Source organism: Dermacentor silvarum, chromosome 7, assembly GCF_013339745.2.
Source record: "Dermacentor silvarum isolate Dsil-2018 chromosome 7, BIME_Dsil_1.4, whole genome shotgun sequence".
Taxonomy (NCBI): Eukaryota; Metazoa; Arthropoda; class Arachnida; order Ixodida; family Ixodidae; genus Dermacentor; species Dermacentor silvarum.
Window position 1 is genome coordinate 23,251,084 of NC_051160.1, and position 19,672 is coordinate 23,270,755.

At 47.0% G+C, this 19,672-nt stretch overlaps 1 protein-coding gene across 3 annotated transcripts; it reads right to left on the reverse strand.

Annotated features, from left to right (window-relative positions):
• Nucleotides 1-783: 783 nt before the first annotated feature.
• Nucleotides 784-19,347, reverse strand: LOC119457734 (xaa-Arg dipeptidase). 3 transcript variants are annotated; one of them, XM_049670340.1, is made up of 7 exons: nt 18,845-19,347; nt 18,088-18,351; nt 9,326-9,471; nt 7,559-7,708; nt 7,099-7,240; nt 5,351-5,593; nt 784-1,780 (listed from the first exon to the last, which is right to left on the reverse strand). In XM_049670340.1, the coding sequence occupies exons 2-7, from the start codon at nt 18,314-18,316 to the stop codon at nt 1,458-1,460; spliced, it is 1,233 nt and encodes a 410-aa protein (XP_049526297.1). In that variant the 5' UTR covers nt 18,317-18,351; nt 18,845-19,347; the 3' UTR covers nt 784-1,457. The 3 variants fall into 3 exon arrangements, with proteins under 3 accessions (XP_049526297.1, XP_037575311.1, XP_049526296.1); XM_037719383.2 differs by having other exon boundaries at nt 18,797-19,347; XM_049670339.1 differs by lacking the exon at nt 18,845-19,347 and having other exon boundaries at nt 18,088-18,780.
• Nucleotides 19,348-19,672: the final 325 nt, after the last annotated feature.

The window sequence follows — 19,672 nt, forward strand, 5'->3', positions numbered from 1 at the left end:
GGCCGAGAGTGGAGCTCGGTCAATCCACTACCAAGGGGTGGATTGACTCGCCCAACACGCTTGTCAGGATACATATAAACGTGGTCGGGTCGGGTTGGTCCAACTCGAATTCTTACCCAACCCTTACGCGTCTAGTTCACGGAAATGAAGCCACCTAATGAACCGCCGCAGAGAGAGACAGAGAGAAAGGGGGAGAGAGATAGAGAGGAATGCGGCGTGCGGACACCATAACAGGAGGACAAAAAGAAATTAGTCCACATCAATGACATCAACTATGACATTTCGCTTGGAACGCCATCGCTGTCAATCGTTCCGCCATTGTGAGCGTAGCAACAGGGTCCTAAGCGTCAGGCGGCATGGCATTAGTCAACTTAAAGCAACGTTTGGCTCAGGCGGACGCTCTGTTTTACCGCTCAAGATACGCCAGCAAAGGTTAGCGGGGTGAGGAATAGTATAAAACGGATGACCTGCTAATAGTTTTAGCTGTGAGTAACTACTGTTTTATAAATCAAGTTTGTCGGAAAACCTACGAGAAGTGTTACATGTATACCGGAAGTGAAAACATGGCGCGTGTCTTTTTTTGGTATTTGAAGACATCAAAAGATGTACCCTCTGCTTGAGGGTACATCTTTGGGATAGGGGACTGCAAGCACTGGACATCTCTGGGACCGGCGAGTATAGATAGTTTCCATGTGAAGTCACTGATACAGCTTATGCCCGTGCTAGACCAGAATTTGCAACGCTTCTATAGGGGACAGCCTTCAATTTCCAAGGACTGCGGGAACTGGCGGAAAGATCGAAAGAACTGCGATAACGCTCAGCCTGTTGTCATTGCATACTTTCTGCCAGCGCTCACTAGCCACAGCGTTGTCAACACCTAGCCCGCCATTAAAAGGACCCCTTTTATCGAAGTCGAGAAATGCATTTGAAGTTAAAATAGGCTATTTCAGAAATACTTTTCCGTAAAAAGTACTTCAATGCGTTCAGCAGAAGCGGAGTTCTTGGCAATCGAAGGCCGTCTATGATTTTCTTCGCGGTGCTCCCACTCCTTCTTCAATGCCTTGCACTGCAACTTGTAGCGGACGGCCTGTGCGAACAACAGTGAGAGGTAAAACATTTAGTTTAGTTTCCATCGAAAATGAAACAGTTTCCTCAACAAAGACTGAAGCAACTAAAATGACATGCCAACTAGGGATCTTTGGAGTGACATTTCACGCGTGACTCTTTCCTCGGTGAGGTCTGTCAGACAAAAGAGGTACGTAACATACTGCGACCATGCGCCGCCGCTTTACTGTGCAAAAAACAACAAACAAACAAGAAATTAGCAAATGCAACGCTCAATACAGATATAACTCCGTAATCCGTAAATCTATAGTCCTCATCCCCTTGCAATGTCCGTGAGGTGCACATACAACGTTTTTTTTCCGGAGACACAAGAGCAGCGCCACTGGCACAGTTCATTTCTTCGCTTTCGCGCCCGCTGGGGGTGTCACCGTGCGGCTGCGCCAGTCGGCGAACTCGGTCTTGATCTTCTGCACCAGAGCGGGGTCGGAGAACAGCTCGATGGCAGTGTGCGCCAGCATCTTGGCCGTTCGTCGAGTCGGACCTTGGGCGTCGATGGTACCTGCCAACTCGGCGAAGCCGCGGGTGTGATTCCGAACACCGGTGCCCACCGCGTACACAGTGTGCAGCGTCGGTATGCAGTGCGAAACATTGCCGGCGTCAGTCGCTGCACCGGTGGCCACCACCTCCTTCATGTCAGCGTCCTGGAACTCGGCACCTGATAGCAGAACGGTTAACAATGAGCGTTTGCTTACTTTGTGGGGACCATGGACGTGTTGATGTGTCTCGTGTCGACGCATTAAAGAAAAGAAAAAAGAAGAAAAAAAAAAGACTAAAGGCGCCCGCGAGCCGCCGCTGAAGCCGGAGTTTTAGCGTTACATCGCCGGCGCAGGCTATCGCGTATACAAGCTTCGCTTTAAAAAAAAAGGAGGAGATTCACATGAAGATGGAGGCTTAAAGTGATTTAAGAGCGGTCGAACGAGGAACACGTCGCTGGAGCCAATATTTCGACAACGGGACTTTTCTTCAGGGCGAAGGTTAGTCCGCTGGCCGAAACGTGGCTCCAGCAAACTTTGTTCTTTTAGCCCTGTTATTAATGACAAGTTAAATCGGCATTCATTTACTACTCAACCGTATGTTGTGCACGTTTATTTCTGGCGCCACTGTCCGTGTCAGCTGCTGAATTTGTCGCACCATAAATCATCAAATAGCTTTCGAAGCATCAGTTCGAAAATATGCGCTCGATCTATCCCCCTACACGGCAACATGCAGTGTAACTGAGGGGTAACGATAGTAAACAAGTGACGCCACCACGTGCTGAAACGTAATTAAGAGGGCTGCCCTTTGTCCTCGTTTCAACTACACTCGCGGTCAACGCTCCGTGACAATGAAGGGAGAAATAAAGGGGCGGAGCTTCTGCACATGTGTAAATATTCCAACCAATCCGGTAGCGTTTCAGGGCGCTGGAACACGTGCTCAACCAGCTCAACTTTCTTCTGAGATAGTTTCTCATTTGCACAAGTGTGGAAGAGTAAAACAGAAAAGTATTTTGAAATTTACCTCTCATGGTATATCTGGACTTATTTTGCAGTTGTACATATGATGTATATGTTAGCTCTTTCCTAACTTAGACAACCACGGATTAGAATGTGGGACTATTTTCTGGAGCGCTCTTACTTGTGCTAACTTTGCCGCCGTAGTTTTCCCTTCATTGCAACTGATGCTTGCGCGCGAGTATAGCGTTAGATTCTACTGACGTCAGATATGTAACAACTTGTTCAACAGGTTGGCCCGTCGAACAGGGGCTTATTCTGCGCTAATTGCCACATGATCACTCAAGCGCGCAGCCTGTGATAAAGGACAAGATCGTAAACGGGCAAGGCGCCACAAAGTTCACAAGCAATTGAAATATTTGTTACTGCGGTAGCTATTATATGGATATACTCCCGGCGCATTTCTGTCGTCATCGCTGCCGTCGGCGTCGCCGTGATATTCCGCGTAAAGTCCAAGTGCGATAACACCGTGGCCTCGCGCCGTACGCTGTATGTGGGAGTGAAAGTGGGCGAGGGTGAGCCGAGGAGTGTGGCACGATCTCGCGCGCGCAAGGGAGAAAGGCGGGGAGGACGCGCCGTCTGCCATCGCACGCAAAGCACGGCCGGGTGGGCGGGCTACTCCGGCGGCGGCTGCGTTTAGCGCGGCTGAGCGCGGCCACGCCGTCACTATCTTGAAAGTGATCTGCGATGGGGGACAGATTCTATAGTCACACCGAGAGCTTTGTGTGCCCTGTGTTCCCACCGATTAGTTTCGCTGAAGCGAGGAGCAGTACGAAGGTCAATTTGTACGCTGCTGCTGACACCGTTCCTCACGCAAGCGCTTTAAAGCGACAGCGTTAAGGGCCCCATGTCGCAGAAAATCCAGCGTCGGCGTGAATGTCGGCGTTCGTGGCGGAAAATGTAATCCCCAACCACCCCGACCGCGCAGGCCCTCCACGTGGTGCAGGGTTTTGGTAAGCAAAAATTGAATTTCTCACAGTGGAACCCGTCAGAAAAATGGTAAAGTACGACTTAACCACAACCTACAGACACGGTGGCGTCGGATTGTATTTCGAATGCGAGAAAACATATTTCTGTTACGATGAAACTCAAACACAAACCCCTTTTCCAGCATTTTTACCACACCAACACGGAACGCTCGGGTAATTTACTTGCGAAAATGCTATCCAGATGGCGCTCGCATCCTGGGCAAGTCAAATTGGGAGTTCGCCTGCCTAATGCGTTTAGGACGCGCGCGCGCTTCGGGGCAAAAGCAAACAATTAATAAAATAATAAAAAAAGGTGCTAGGGCCTTCACATTTTAATATAAGACGACTTATATTGCCCCTGGAAAAACGACTTTCAGGCAATGCACTACTGTTTAAAAGTGAAGCCGACTTTAAGGGGATCGGTGTAAGCTTAGTCTTTGTAAGCGGGCTTTCCCACGTTCTGTGTTGCGGTGAAGCTCACTGAAACAAAAATGCGATGCGAACGGGGCCCGATAACGCTATCGCGTTCCACTCTTAAAGGCGAAGCTTAAGCGTCCTTCAATTTCTGACGGCGAGTTTCCGCGATGATCGAGTGAGATGTTTTCATGTTTGCCTCTGCGCGCGTGACACTATGCTTGTTAAATTAGTTAATAAGCGAATGTCTGCAAGTTTGTACGGCCGATAAAACAAATATCTTTACTGCGAATAGCTGTCTAATAATTTGGTATCGCAATCGGTGCTTAACCTTTCAGGCGAACTGTGACTTTTTCAGTACGCAGGGAAATAGGCTCTGTAAGGACACATGAAAAGACAGAAACATAAAATGGTGGCACACGTGAATGGAAAGTGCAAGAAAAGAATGACGCTAACAGCGGGACAAAGCGAAGGGTGGAGTCGGGCTAACTAACGGTAGCGAAAGAAACCACGTGCTACTCGCGGTGGTATTTGTCCACTCTCATTCGCCCCGTTGTTCGCAATGGTCTCCTTTCACACCCCATTATTTCTTTGTGTGACCATCGTGAGAATCTAAAGGGACACTAAAAGGAAAAAATAGTTTGAGCTGCGTTAGTAAATTACCGTTGTACAATACCAAGAAAGCCCCCTCTTACCGTAAGAAGAGGCGGGTGAGCCAGAACCATGGCCTCGAGATTTGCGCGCTCCGGCAGGTGTCGCAATATCAGGCCGTGCGCCGCAAATCTCGGAGGCCTATGGCCAGAACCGACGAATCAACGCAAGGCTGGTGGCGACGCCGCTTTGACGTCAGGGAATTTTACGGCATCTGCTTGGTCCTAGATTATTTATTTATTGGTAAATTGTTTTCTTAGCTAGATTTCTAGTAAGAATCGTGATATCTTTTTCTCATTGCAGAGTTACAGTTGTAAACTTTATAGTTTCGTTTCCTGAAATTTTGCAATTCTCAGCAAACTTTGTAAATACGCTGAGGGCCTAAATAAAAAAAATCTTTCCTAAAACGACTACATTTTAACTTTTTCATTTAAATGTAACAAGCCCAATCAATTTGGTTCATTGGTTGTCGAGAAGAACGATTTCTTCATCGCAATGTATTTAGATAGGAGCCCGAAGCTAAAGCTTCCTCTACAGACATAATGCCACGTAAGGACGATAACCGATACAATTACATAAGATCACGTAACACACACGCTCACAATAAATCGCTGTGTCATCGTCCTTTTCTCCGCATTATTTGCCTTTAAATGCAAAACCAAGGGACCCAAGTTGGCCCAGAATGCCACGCTCGGCGTGTACCTAGTGCCTGTCCGTGCTTTCGGTACACCTCGGTGAGCGCCACGTTGTGCACCAGGTTCTTGTAGCGGATGCCCCACTCGAGGCTCATGACGCAGCCAGTGGCCAAGGCGGCGGCCCGGAAGCACCCTTCGACGCGGGTCACCAGCTCGTCCAGCTCGGCGACGTTCACAGCGCGGATGTGGTAGCTCAGCTCGCTCGATTCCGGAATCAAGTTAGGGTAGGTGCCCGCCCGGATGATCACCCCTGCGCAGCAGTTTGAGGTTTTCTTCTAGAACATGCATGACTGGCTAGAAATGCGGGGTATACGAGGCGCACGAGGCGCCTAGAGCCCTCTCTCGGTGGGCGTGCTCAGCGTACCTTTTTTTTTGTTTATTATACGGCCCGTATTTACAAAAGGTTCTTGCGCTAGTAAAGTTCGTAAGAAGAAGAGTCCAATAGAGACAGTAAACATATCATTAGCGAAGGCCGCCGAACAACCGGAAAAAGTTCTGACTAAAAAAAAAAAAAAGTTTCCGAATCCGGCTCCAGATTCACATGTTTTTATAAGCGGACAGCATCCACAGAGGAGGAGTTGGAATAAACTTTAGTTTTGTACAGCAGATTTGTGAGGCCTAGGCCTCTACCTAGATGACGGCCTCGAGCCCTTGGGCTCTGGCGGCATCTTCGGCCTGCTCCAAAGACGACAAATTTTTTTTACCCAGCATTGCAACACGCATACCTCGATGTTCGAAGTTGTCATTCTGATCAGCCCCCCCCCCCCCCCCCCCCAAAAAAAAAAAAAAAAACACGAACTGCAAGAATTATGGTTTGATGATGCTCACGTCAATTATCCCACGGTTGCTCAACGTGCTACTTTTCGAGAATATATACCGTCCGCTGTATCTATTGTGAGGTTAGTTGTATGTATAATGATTTTCTTACTCCTAGTCTGTATATGTAAAAAAAACATTTATATTTGTTTTTCTTGATTTTGTGCAGTATCCTACTAAACCTTGATTAGTTCCTGTCCTGATCAGTTAATGCGCATGAACAGTTCATTACTTGTTCAACACACTTGTACAGTGCCTTGTTATGGTGTGTGCGAAAATGTTACTGTGATTTCTAATTATTGTGCTATTACAGCTGATGTGCCCACTGTTGATATGTATGGGCGGTGAGACCCCTGAACCAGTGGTTTGACACTGATTTTATCTCGCCGTCTTCAGTTTTTTTTTGTAGTTTTCACGGCTCGTTCAAGAGTGTTCAAAAAAGAAAGAAAGAAAACAACAACAACAAACAACCAAACAAACAAACAAGCACACAAAAAAAACAGAAATTGACTGGCGATTTAGCGGTACACAATGCGAGAGAAGTGCGTTAGCATTATGTCACACCTCGTTGAGGTCTCGGATCCATGATATAGACCGCGTTCACCACATTGCAAAGTGCTTCTTCTGAAGGTGGACCGGAGCTGACCACTGTCTGCTCCGGACCACCGTATATATATTATATATATATATATATATATATATATATATATATATATATATATATATGGCAAATAATGAAAGAGGAGAAAAGTGTGTGGGAAGTGTGGGAAGCCGGTCGCGTGGCAGAGGTAGAGAGGGGATCGCCTCTCTACCTCTGACACGTGACCGGCTTCGCACACTTCCCACACATGTTTCTCCTCTTTGACACTCTAGCATTAAAACGCGCCTCGTATGGGAAGGCGTACAAGCAAGCAAAGAAGTGCCAGGAAATGTCCATACCGTGAACCCTGCTGGTTGACTTGATCTGCTGACGCAGCAGGGAGATGTTCATGTAGGAGGCCACCGCCGCGTCCAGAGCGTTGAGACCCTTGTAGGCGGACTCAGCGGCGTGGGCGGACCTGCCCCGGAAGCGGACGGTCACCTGCAGTGCCAGCGGAAGAGATGCGAATGACCACGTATGCTTAACACTGCGCTGATTCGTAACTGCTTTAGTAACTGCATCATTCAGGCATCAACGGCACTATTTCAACCAACTGCCGAAGGCAAGGGTACTTGTGTTCTTCAGGGCAGTTGCTTCCCTGACAAAGACAACTCCCCTTGGCGTAACGTCGGCTCCGCAGCGACAACAGTTGCCTCTTTTGATCGCTGTAAGCCTCAACTCTTCTTGTGAACCTCTGTGCAGTTTCAATGACGTTAGCTCGCTGACAATGGCAGGGTATGTAACGGTATTACAGCTCACCTGTTGCCTTGCAGTGAAGCCCGTCCGGAGGGCCTCATACGGGAAAGGATGCGACATGAGCGCGATGTCGATGTCCTTGAAGGCACCCTTGTCGATGAGTATCTGCTTTCCACCGCAGTTCTCTTCGCCGGGAGTTCCCAGCACGACTACCTGCACCACAGGAAGGAAAGCAATCCCAATGGTCCTTCATTACACTGCAAGCACCACGTATATATGCAGCCACGTGGACAGCGCTTTGTGCAGTCAGTAAACATAATGGCGCTTTTGGTAAATGCGATATCGGACTCGTAACCTTGGTCCTATGTCCACGCTGGCCTGACGCCACGGATTTGTGCACGTAACAGAGACGCTAACTACTGAAGCATGGTCCAATTTCTTTTTCAGTTGAGCACATGGAAAAAGTCAATGGTGTAAGAACAGCGAACCTTCAAGACGTGGACATGCATGTAGGTGCTAGGAAGAAAGAAGCGCATATGACATGGCGGCTGTTAGCCATGTGCGCATATGCGTGCTTGCGATGAGTTTGCAGCAAAATAATTTAGACGGCTGTACGACCACGGTAGGTGTCTTGTAATCAGATAGCTCTCGGGACCTATTCGCTGTGATTTTCGAAGGTACGTATATGGTAAAAAATAATCTTAGTCGGTAAGCGACAAATCAGTAGGCGTGTTTTGTATTTGTCATGTAACTTTACTGCAAGAAATGTTAGAAGGACGTGGTAACTAGTTCTTTATACAAAACACCAGGAGTCATTAGGACTTGTTAATGAAAGCTTACTGCCTTAATGACGCCAGCTGTATATCCGATTCAATTAATCAGCGCAGGCATTGCATTTTGTAATTATAACTGGCAATTACAAAGCCAAGAAAATTTTATGAGTTGCCAGGAACATCGCTGTCCTAATGTAAGCAACTGCTGTTAACAACACTGTTGAATAAGAAAAGGATGGGTTGTACCGTCCGACAGCAAACGACAGCCTATGAGAGATGCCGTAGAAAAACGCTCCGGTTAAATTTCTCCAGCTGGGGTTCTTGAAAGTGCATGCATATCACTGGCACACGAGGGTTTCTGCATTCCGCCCTCATCAAAATGCAGCCGCCACGGCAACAAATCGAACCCGCGACCTTGTTCGCAGCACAGGCCGCATAGCAACTCTGCCATCATGGCGGCGTATAATAACTCGAAGTCCTGTGACTAAGATTACCGTGAACAAACCAAGATGTATCATGCGTGCGACGGGGCGTCGGTACATTTTCTTTCGCTATTATGACACAACTTTCTTCGTTTATTGTTTCCGATTCGCGAGACTGCGAGCAGTAGTAGTTGCGAAAAAGTTACACCATCTTCCCGTAGGAGGACCCTGAGTAGTATGCGAAGCAGCCATGGGGTCGACTCAAGGTAGTTTTATCAGCTGTATAAAATTGGACATGCAGCAGCACCAGCAACCACAGAACTGTTGTCGACGCCGTCGGCGTTTTGCCCGCGTTCGCACCGAACGCGCGCGGCATTGGTGACTGTTGCCGGTGCCTCTGGGGCGCCTACCGTCGCGTCTCTAACCTAAGCTGCTTCGCATTATCGCGCGCGGAGCCGCAGGTGTTGCCATTCGTTGCGCAATCCGGAGAAGAGAGGAGCGTCGTGGAGGAGGGGAAGGAGGATGCGCATGCGCAGTAGGGGTGTGGACGCCGCACGGCGGAGGGAGGGAGTGACATGGCCCCGACCATAAGCTGCTTCGCATCTAAAAGGTGAGCCGTGACGGAGAGCGCTCACCTTTCCGCGCAGCTTGGGCGAGAACTGCATGGCGTCTCTGACGGCGATGGCGGCTGCCACGGCCAGCTCGGCGATCAGGTTGTGGCCGCACGCGTGACCGATCTCGGGCAGGGCATCGTACTCACACAGAAACGCTATCGTCGGGCCTGCAAATACCACGCACATGGAAGGAATTAAAAGTAGTTTCAAGAGAGATGCAAGAGGCTGCGTTTCTTTCGTTGTTGTTTGAAAACGTGTGCAGAAAGAGTACGTAAATATATGGAAGTATTATTCTTAGCATATTGATGTTGATGCGAGTTAGTTGATTTATCTACGATCTTCAGGCCTTAAACAGTGCGATATATTGCCGGGAAAGAGACGTAGAAGACAGCAAGCACTTTGGCGCTCCTCTACTCATTTTCCCCGCCAATATTTAGCGCTGCTTTAACTTGTGGGTATTGACGCGCGTCGCGCGCCCCGGTGACTTGAAAAATTCACAATCTGTTCAGCAGCTGTACGGTTTTTATGATCTCTAAGATGCTAGAAATGTGGTGAAAGCAATATTTTAATCATAATTGGCGCCTGAAAGGATTAAGGCCTGTCGCTTGTCTGTCTCACTGAGTTTGTGCTCATTATTTCATACGAGAACTCTGCCAAGTCACCCCAGGCACTAAGCCGGACGCACTCGTACTTGCAAACGCGAACTCTGAGGTTCTGAGTGTTGTTCTGAGGTTCTGAGGGTTCAAGATGGTGTCAGGGATGAACTATTCTTGCACGGCGGAAACCTCCTTGTAGCTTTTTACTACGGATAATAAAGCTAACGTTGGAACACTGTGGAGACAAGGAAACTCCAGAATGTTCACCTGACAAGCGTCACGTTATCATCATCTTCGCGAATTGCGAAGAACGCCCTTCCAACGAGTATAGAAGAATTCAGTCGCTACGAATTGCATTCAGCATTCAGAGGTAACTTCGTATATGCCGCAAACGGAAATCTGGCGTTCGTTTTTGCGGCAGAGTCAACGATATTGCAAACGTGATTCAACCTCTTTTGAACGTAACAATTACGAACAACTCTTATTAAGAGAAATAAAGGACATTTATAAACTGAACCTTTTGAAACAACACAACCTCAATAGAAGTACAATATTCTTTTAGTCATGAGAGCCTGATTTTTTTCTTGTCTTGCTTGATTCAAATAGGTTCAGCGGCAGTCAAGTGAGAGTATTCCTGCATCCAACAGTAAATCCACGTAAGCAAGTTCTCCAGTTGAGCCAAACAAGGCACCGGCAAAAAAAAAAAAAAAAAAAAAATGCTCGCTACCGACTGCTGTTGTAAAGAAGTGATAAGAAGCCAGATGAAAGCTGGTCGTGTGAATAGCCACTCTGGAAAACGGAAGCAAGTAAGGAGACAGCTGTCGTAAAAGCCGTGGTTTTTCGCCGAGTAAAGAAGAGACACGGCATGTTTGTGTAGGCTCGGAATGCTTGAACAATAAAGCGAGCGCTTGTAGAATATAGTTCAATGACCGCGTACAACGGTACTTGTGCGTGTGCGCGCGTGTGTGTGCTTTTTCTGATCTCCCTCTCTTTCCATGTGTGTGCATTTTTCTTTATCTTACTCTCTGCCCTTACCCCTTCCCCAGTGCAGGGTAGCCAACTGGATATCTACCTTCCGGTTAACCTTCCTGCCTTTCCCATCTAATTTATCTCTCTCTCTAAAACAGTGACGATGCTCTTTTTATTTATTGAACTGAGGTTATAAGAGTACAAAGCCCTTGCGTTAGCGCCCACTTCGAGGGCTTTACCGGATGAACAACTTCGTCTCCTGCATATGTATTTGTTTGTTGATTTGTGCTGTGGTCCCGTCTGTGTCGAGATGGCGGCTGCTTTATCTTTAGTAGCACGAGCAGCGAGTAACACTCTTTGTTTGCTAAGCAGCAACTTCCGGTCGACCACCGACTTCCGGCTTGTGCTAAAAAAAAATGTTTCTGAATTCAAAATAAATAACGAAAAAAAATGTACGATATCGATGGTACTACCGCGTTTATGAAAGATATGACATCAGAGCATAAGTTTAGTTACAAATTCAGTTAGTTAAGTAACAGGAATAATTAGAAACAATTACGGAAAGTCTAATTGCCGCACACCAAAGCGCACAATCGCACACTCATGAGTAACGGTTTGACTCCATGTGCGTGGCGGTTTCCCGCCAGTTCAGTTCGCTCGCTCCTCGGAGTTCGATTTCCCGCCCTTTCCGTTCGCCGTGGAAGTAGGTGACGAGGACGCCGGGCCAAGTGTTGTGTACCGTCGAGTTTCCGACGACGAGGCAGTGGGGCCTAGTGTAGTGTAGTTTACATCGTTAACATCGAAAATTCACCAGCATTCTCTGTGTCTGCGTCGTACTTCACTTTAATAACACAAAGTTAACTCAAGGAAAACACAAAGTTAACCAAGGGAATACACCAGGGCACACCAACGCCGAGGTGCAAGTGCCACTACCAGACACCTAAGTTAAGCATTAAGGTCGCCTCCAGCTTCTTCTCAGTCTGGTCTTTCATGGGCTTCGGCACGCTGCTTATACAGTATATGTCAGTCGACGCATGACAAATCCTCAGTTGTTAGTCAGTGACTTGATGCGTATTTTTTAATAGGTGCACTTTTTAATAAGGTATAATGCTTACCGTTAAAAAAGCCAAACAAGGGGCACGGTTAATCTTCTTTGTGTTCTTGCGTTTTTTTGCATTCTTGTGTCCCCGTCAATCTGACGCTGCCGTCGAAAGAATTGTTGGACTGATCAAATTATTTTAAGTGATTTCCTGCCTTATCAATTCCCTCAAAATTAAATATAATTTCGTGTGTAATACACATTTCAATGCCGTATACTTGTAAATCTTGTTTGTGACTACTTTTACTGCTTCAGCGGCCGCTGCTTTTGCGTTGAACATGGCACTCAGCGGTCGCTGCTGCTGCGGTGACGCAGTTTGGTTCAGGAATCACATAGCCCTAAAATTTCTCTTTAAACGTGTTCTCCGCGTAAGATCTGGGGTGCGTCACGATCGCATGGTTCGCTGATCATCGATACCTGTGTGCTGGTGCATATATTTCTTGTACTTTCAAGGAATATAATTTTGTTGGAATTCAGCGGTTGTCCTTGTTTTACGTTCTTTATCGTTCTTGTCTAGTGTGAACTTGCATCGTGCATCACCAAATTGCCCAACAAATAGTTTTCCCTCTATATTTTTTTTGTTCACGCAGAAACGCGAAAAAAAAAAAAAAAACGTGATAAGACGACCTCGCTAAAGCGACGCGTGTGCTGCCGCGTTTGTTGACCCCCTGTCCAACACGGGTACATCCTGTCGTCCTTACCGCGTGGCAGAATTAGTGCATTCAAGTTTTATTACACTTCTATTTGCCACAGGTGTGCTGTCCGTAAGCGTGCTGTTCTAGGGTTCTACGTAGGAGGAACCAGCCCGTAGTCAGTGAAGAGGGCAGCTGCGTTTAGAGTTGCCATCTGGCAGGTTTTTAATCGGCACAGCCGGCTTTCTCTCACGGTTCCGGCGGCCGGTTTGACCCCAACGCCGGCGCCTGCAGAAGAACTTGTTGCTGACCTAGTTGGTACTTGTTTGGGAGATAACTGCCGCTAAAGGAAACGAACACAAGCCACAGACACGAAAGAAAACAGTCACTGCCACCCCTGTCATTATAATGCCGACAGTGTCGTAATGATCTTTTTTTTTTGCGTGTGTGTGTGTGTGTGCCTGTGCTTTGTCTGTGTCCTTTTAGCGGCAATTGTGTCTCAAATAACCCCGTTAATTAACACCGCATAACAACTGCTTCAAACACTCTTATTTTAGACGAACAATAGTTGATAGCAATAAACTTCCTGACGAAGTCGTTGCCCCTAAATTCTTTATCCCTTTTTCAGGCGCGCCTGCATGCTTGACTTTGTCGCACATAATTTATTTGCTCCTATTTGCTTGCATTCTGTCCTTTTTGTCATGTTGAATTCAAGCGTCGGCAAGATTGCTTGTAATGTATGTTTGTACGAGTGTACTTGTATGTTCCCAGCCTATTAAATAAATAAATAAATAAATAAATAAATAAATAAATAAATAAATAAATAAATAAATAAATAAATAAATAAATAAATAAATAAATAAATAAATAAATAAATAAATAAATAAATAAATAAATAAATAAATAAATAAATAATAAATAAATAAATAAATAAATAAATAAATAAATAAATAAATAAATAAATAAATAAATAACTCTGGCAGCTCAGTTGCGGTTTGCTTTTCTAAATTGGCACATTATATTACGTACGACAAACGCTCTTGGGCGTTCATACTACATAACATGCCGGCAACGGAATTCTCGCAAGCACGCTCATTTTTATTTCCCTAAACATTTCAGCCTCTGGCGGCAAAACTAAATCGTCCATCCTTTGGCTTTCTTTAATTTTTTAAAAACTTTCTCCCATAAATTCAAGCGCACATTCTGCTTCTCTCTCATGCGTTTTCTCGGCGGCCACCCACCCACTGTTGGCGCTTATTTAATTTCTTTTATTTAAAAAAATACTGTGGACAAGAAGTCCAAGCAGGGTGAGAAGAATAAACAAGATTAATTACACAATATAAATGGATGAAAGAAGTTTGCAACAGGCTTTTCACCCAATTTCTTTCGTGATTTCCTTGTTGTAATACAACTCTAAGTAATACACGAAATTTAATTACGCAAATATACAGGTCACGTGTGCTTCAGTTAGTTTATTCCAGTCAGCTACCGATTTTGCGAAAATTGGCGTTAGAGCAGTGGTGTCCTATCATGGGGATACGCCCCTATGATTCCTCTAGTCGACTGTAAAAGTTCAATGTCGTTTGCGGTTAGTAATGCAGCGGGGGAGTTAGTAGTACTAAATTTACTGTAAATAAATCTGACAGCTTTTCTTTGAATTCTTTTAAGGTTCTTAATGTTAATTTTTGGGTGAGGTTCCCAAACTATGGAAGTGTACTCAAGTTATGGCCTAATTAAGGAAAAGTAAGATAATAGTTTAACACTAGGTGGGGCAGTTTGGAGTTTGTGGCGTAGAAGGCAAAGTTTTCGGAAAGCGGTAGAGCAGATGCTATTTATGTGCAAGTTCTACGATAAGTTACTGGTTATTTTTAGACCTAAGTATTTATAGCTGGCTACTTTCAGTAAAGGTGCTGCAGCCAAATTGTAAGTGTAGTCTATAGGGGGACTTTATCGCGTCAGCCCTCATTCAGCACTAATTGGAATGGCTGACAGTCCTGCATGTGATGTCTGCGGATGCGAGGAGAACATTGACCACTTATTGTGCCGCTGTCCTCAATTTGAAGGAGAAAAACAATCTATGACCAACGCATTCAGGAAACTAGATGATCGTCCTCTGAGTGAACAGACTACACTAGAACACCGTCTCCACAGATCATCGGCTCGGAAGGCAGTGAAGGCACTTTTGTGCTTTCTGAGAACGTCTGCTTCGTACGAGCGCCTTTGACTCTGTAGCACTGTCCGTGCAAGTCCCTATACCACGCCCTCTCTCTCTCCCTTCTTTCTCTTCCCTTCCCCCTTCCCCCAGCGTAGAGTAGCCAATCGGACTCTTGACTGGTTAACATATCTGCCTTCCTAATATCCCCCTCACTCTCTATCGCGCCAGCTGGCACGACCAGTTCGGGTCACCTGAGTGAAGCGGCCACATAATAATCCTTCACCTGCCCCGACACGCTCCGGGACAATCGCGTCGACCAGTTTACCAAATTTTACAGAACGCGATTCACCAATCTTCAATAATGCAAAGTTTGTACTCATCGTGTCGCCACAGTACATTGTTCTAGGTTTGTTTGTTTTCTACTTACAGTACATTTCACAAGCAAAACGCGGGACACGAACCAAGATGTATATAGAAGCGCGATAATTAATAATTGCATGGCCTTCTCATGCAATGACGAGCTACGTCTTTGTTGCAGTATCATCTCAAACTTGTTGGGCATCGCGGTGAGGAAGCGTCTCTGAACAAAGGACTGCGCGGGCCCTGGCCAGCCTGCAGTTATCCCAGGCAGCCGTTAGTAACCGTCAATAACCTTAGTTTATAAGAGTACACGCTTAAGTGTTACACGCGTCGTTTGGAGAACACACATGTTTTACGATGCACTCACAGAGTAATCACGAAGTATCAACGCAGATGAAAGGGCCGCTCGCGTGAACTAGCTATCACTTCACGTCGCGCAGCTTGCCTAATTATTCACCTCATAAGTATCATAGTGTATGCCTGACAGATGTGCGCTTATGGATGCTGTGTTCCTAAGTAACCTCCTGTTTTGCTGACGAAGCAAATTAGCGCAGATAAGAAGTCCACTCCCCAAAGTTGTTGTGCGTATTGTTTGCGCAAATTTTCTTCGACATTGTCAGCAATACAAGGCCAACTACTAGCCCAACAACTAATTCCTCCTTTTCTGACCTGGCTTACCGGTGAGGCATGCTTCCGACTTGCCGGGCAGCTGTGCATAAACTGTGCTTCAGCGAAGATTCGCACAGTTATAGTTTTCTTGGATTTTTTTTTTTTTTTACTTTTCACTTGGCTCTGAACGCGCTACAGGACACATTCATGTTCGTTGCTACGCTAGCTGTCCGTTTTGCTGGTGCTGTCGCAACAAAGCAGCGCATGCAGCGTTATGAAAAGTCGCTGTTTAACCAAACACGTGCAACAGCACGTGCAAATCTCACTCGATGACCGCGAGCACTCGCTGTCACAACGTTTGCATGGCGAGGAGCACGGGCAGCAGGGGAACGCGCTGCTTGTCCCAAAGCGATCGTTTCGTGCTGCCGCTCGCATTCACCATTTCATGCTTGCCGCGTCTTCAAAACTCTCATTACGCGACCTCCAACACTAGGCGCGCGGTAAGACAGCGCGCGTGATACCATCGGCCATCTCGGCTCACCCTAAACCATGGCACATGCCGCAGATGAACCTCCAACGTAAGGCGCCGGCCGGATACGGGGCACCGCGCGGACAGCCAAGGTCATCCAAGGACGGGTTAAAGAATGACACGCCCTCTCTTCTCCCCTGGCGAGTGCTCGATCACGCGACCTCCAGCATTGGGCGCGAGGGAGGACGGCGCGCATCAAACCACCATCCTTCTTGACTCACCCTTGAATGCTTGTGCTCGTACCCGCCGAATACGGCGCATACCAATTATCAATCAATCAATCAATCAATCAATCAATCAATCAATCAATCAATCAATCAATCAATCAATCAATCAATCAATCAATCAATCAATAGGAGCTGCAAGCGTGATAGCTTGACCAACACGGGAATGATCGCAGTACATGAATTTGACTAAACGTCGTCCTTCTGACTGCAAACGGCCTTGCGACATCGAAAATTGATGATTTCAAAAAAAATATTGCATTGTAAAGTAGCAATTCGCCATGATTACGCATGTACGTGCGCAGAGGCTAACTGCCTTGCTTCGTATAGACAAATATGGCTGCTTGCAAAGTTAGAAAGATAAAACGAATGCTATATAACATCACAAGGACGCTTGATGCCACAAGTACGAAGCCAAGATGAATCCATGATTAGACGAATCCATGTAGCAACCATAATTTCCATGGTACCTGAGCGATCACAGCGCCAAAGCTCCCTGTACTATTTTTGGCAGTAGACTTGATTACCTGAACAGTTCTTCCATTCTCCGACATTGACCGTTTTGAGCACCGTCAATGTGCGCCTATCCTTTCGGCAGTGTTCTAATGACCGCCTTCAGTGCACCACATTCAAACCGCCGTACCATTCTCCAAGCGGATGAAGGGTATGCTCGAACGCCCGTGTTCTCTGGTGTTGCAGCGCACCATGTCGTCTATATATATAGCGTGGCTTTTCTGTGCTTAGCGTTTGCGTTTATTTTTTCTCACTTAGTTCAGAAGTGCATGAGAATATACAACGTACACGCTAAAGGGCCCGTAAAACCCGCATTGTGACCCGGCGAAGTCAGGAAGCTGAAAAAACAGACGCGCAGGTTTCGAAATGCTACCGGCAAGAACAAGTAGTACCAAGCGACATGACAGGCTCGTACTGCCGTACGTCGAAAAGTAATAGCTGGCGCAGGTCTTCATCATGGCAGTGTTTTGAACTGGATAGTTCACGTTGTTCAAAACAGCTAGGCCTTAAGAAGATATAGCAACTGCAACGAATCTCTCACTGCACATTAGAGATATGTTCTTCAGCACTGCACTACAGACGCAGCAACTTCAATAATAGGAGATTCTTTAATGTCGAAGCTGAATGCGCCAACGAAGCACGTTCCCCACTCAGGATCCTTTCCCTGCAATTTTCCGCGACGCCAGTTACCATTATGCTATAGCTTCATTGTCAATCAAATAGTGTGTCAAGAATCAAATGACTTAATACACACTGCCGACGACTGGCAGTTGCTGAAATTAGTGCCATCTGCGGTTGTCACCGGCTACATACGAGAAAGGCAAACGAATTGATTCGGAAAGGTTTTGTGCACAAACGTAACAGTATTACAAAGTCGCAAAAGGTTCGTGCCGAACAGACAAGAAAATATCTTACAGCTCAAACTCTACTTACGCGTGACTCGGGTACTTTTACGGTGGGTTGTTCTAACAACCTTTTCCCACGTGAGCCACGAAATCATTCTAGTGATAACATCGGGGCTAATTAGTCGATACATCACAGCGGACGAGATTTCAATACCAGAGTTCCCGTCATGCAGGCGTTGATGTTCTGCTCACCATCGGTTCCTCCGGGCGCGCTGAACTCTGCCCTGAACGCCGTGCTCAGGAGATAGTTCCTCTGAACCTTGAACTCTCGCTCCTCCAGGAACTCCGACAGCTTTGCATGCGCCGTCTCCTCCCTGAGGGCCAGTTCCGGGTGCTCCCAGATGAACCGCGCCAGCGTCCAGAAGTCCACCGACTTTCCTTCGATTACGTTGTTGACGACTTTGCTGAAGGGCCCGTCCATGGTGGTCCCGCCTCGGTGTGCGTCGTTTCAAGCAACTGGGAAGCAGTTAAATACGAAGCGGCTGACTCTACGTGCTAGAGGAAGCTGCGCAAAACACACTTTCACGTCGTGCGCGAACAGCGTTCGCGGCGACGCGAAGCGTTGAACAGCATACGAAGTAACAGAAGAGAATGACGCTGTAAGCGTCCGGCTGGTGTGAAACGGTGGTCTATTATGAGACAGCGAGAGACGCGTTAAGCGAGCGCCGAGAGACCTCCCGCTACGGTTACGATGGGCCTTCCATTCAAGGCAGCTGTGCAAGACAAAAAGCCTAATTGCCCTCAATTGGATACGTTATCTAGCAGAAACAACAACAACGCAACAGTTCGTCGCGAGCAGCAAGTTCCGCGGCCTTGCGCTTGGCACGATGCGTCGCAGCAAGTGGGTCACACAGCTGGTGGTGGTGTGGCCTTACAACGACGGAAGCGATGCAATACTCACTTGTAAAGCGAACACGCGACAGTGCCAACGAGCGTGGTATATATATACAGCCTCCAAGACGCGTCGCCGAGGGCCGCAGCAGCTCTGAGGAGGTCGCGAAAGGCTTTCGCTGTGCTTTCCTTTTCCTCCTTCCAACGTGGGAACGCCGGTGTTTGCCGAGCAGCGCTGCGAAGAACAGGCGTTAGCAGAAGCATTGGCCGCAGAACCGAGTGTGTGTGTGTGTGTGTGTCTGCAATGGAAACTGCCGTCTGTCCCCGAGGCTGCGTTTTTCTCGTTCTGCTATCGCTCGAAAGTCCGCGACGCTCGTAACCGGGCTCCGGCGTTCTAGCGTACGGGGCGGAAGGCTCGCGAGAGCGGTGATCGGGGTCAGTTCCTGCGACCCATTCAGGTATTAGAAGCATAGGCGCGGCGGTTACCTAACGGTATTTTTCCATTTAACCCAGAAAGCCCGAACATCGTTCCCTGTGAAGGAGGAGGAAACAACTTTATTTCGTCAATTTGGCTTAGTGACGGGTGGCTACCAGGCGATGCTTTACAGCCATCTCTTCGGCGTTTTCGATGGCCAGAAATAACGGTGCCGAAGTTGTTTTCGTTCTCCTTCACAGGGACCCGCTCAAGTTGCTTTAGGTTTCCTTCACAGAAAAACTCCGGCTCCGTGTGAAGGAAAACTAAAACAACTTGAGCACCGTTATTTCTGGCCGTGGAAAGTTCATTGGTAGGAAAAAAAAAAGAAAAAAAAAAGAAATATTATGTCTGTTAAAATCAATAATTCCGTGCATGAATGACTTAACTGAAGAGTAATTGGTTTGCTCTGCAATCCGCAACTGAAACTCTGCTCCCAGCGTGTCAAACAAAGCTTGTATGGGTCTGTGCGCT

Bases quoted from the DNA above. Each gene is read 5' to 3' on its own strand.
- LOC119457734 (XM_049670340.1), bottom strand. From the start codon at position 18,316: ATGGACGGGCCCTTCAGCAAAGTCGTCAACAACGTAATCGAAGGAAAG. The intron at 7,241-7,558 runs GTGAGCTGTAAT...CTGGCACTGCAG, and splicing joins GCTTCACTGCAAGGCAACAG to GTGACCGTCCGCTTCCGGGG. The intron at 1,781-5,350 runs GTACACGCCGAG...TTCTGCTATCAG, and splicing joins AAAGCACGGACAGGCACTAG to GTGCCGAGTTCCAGGACGCT.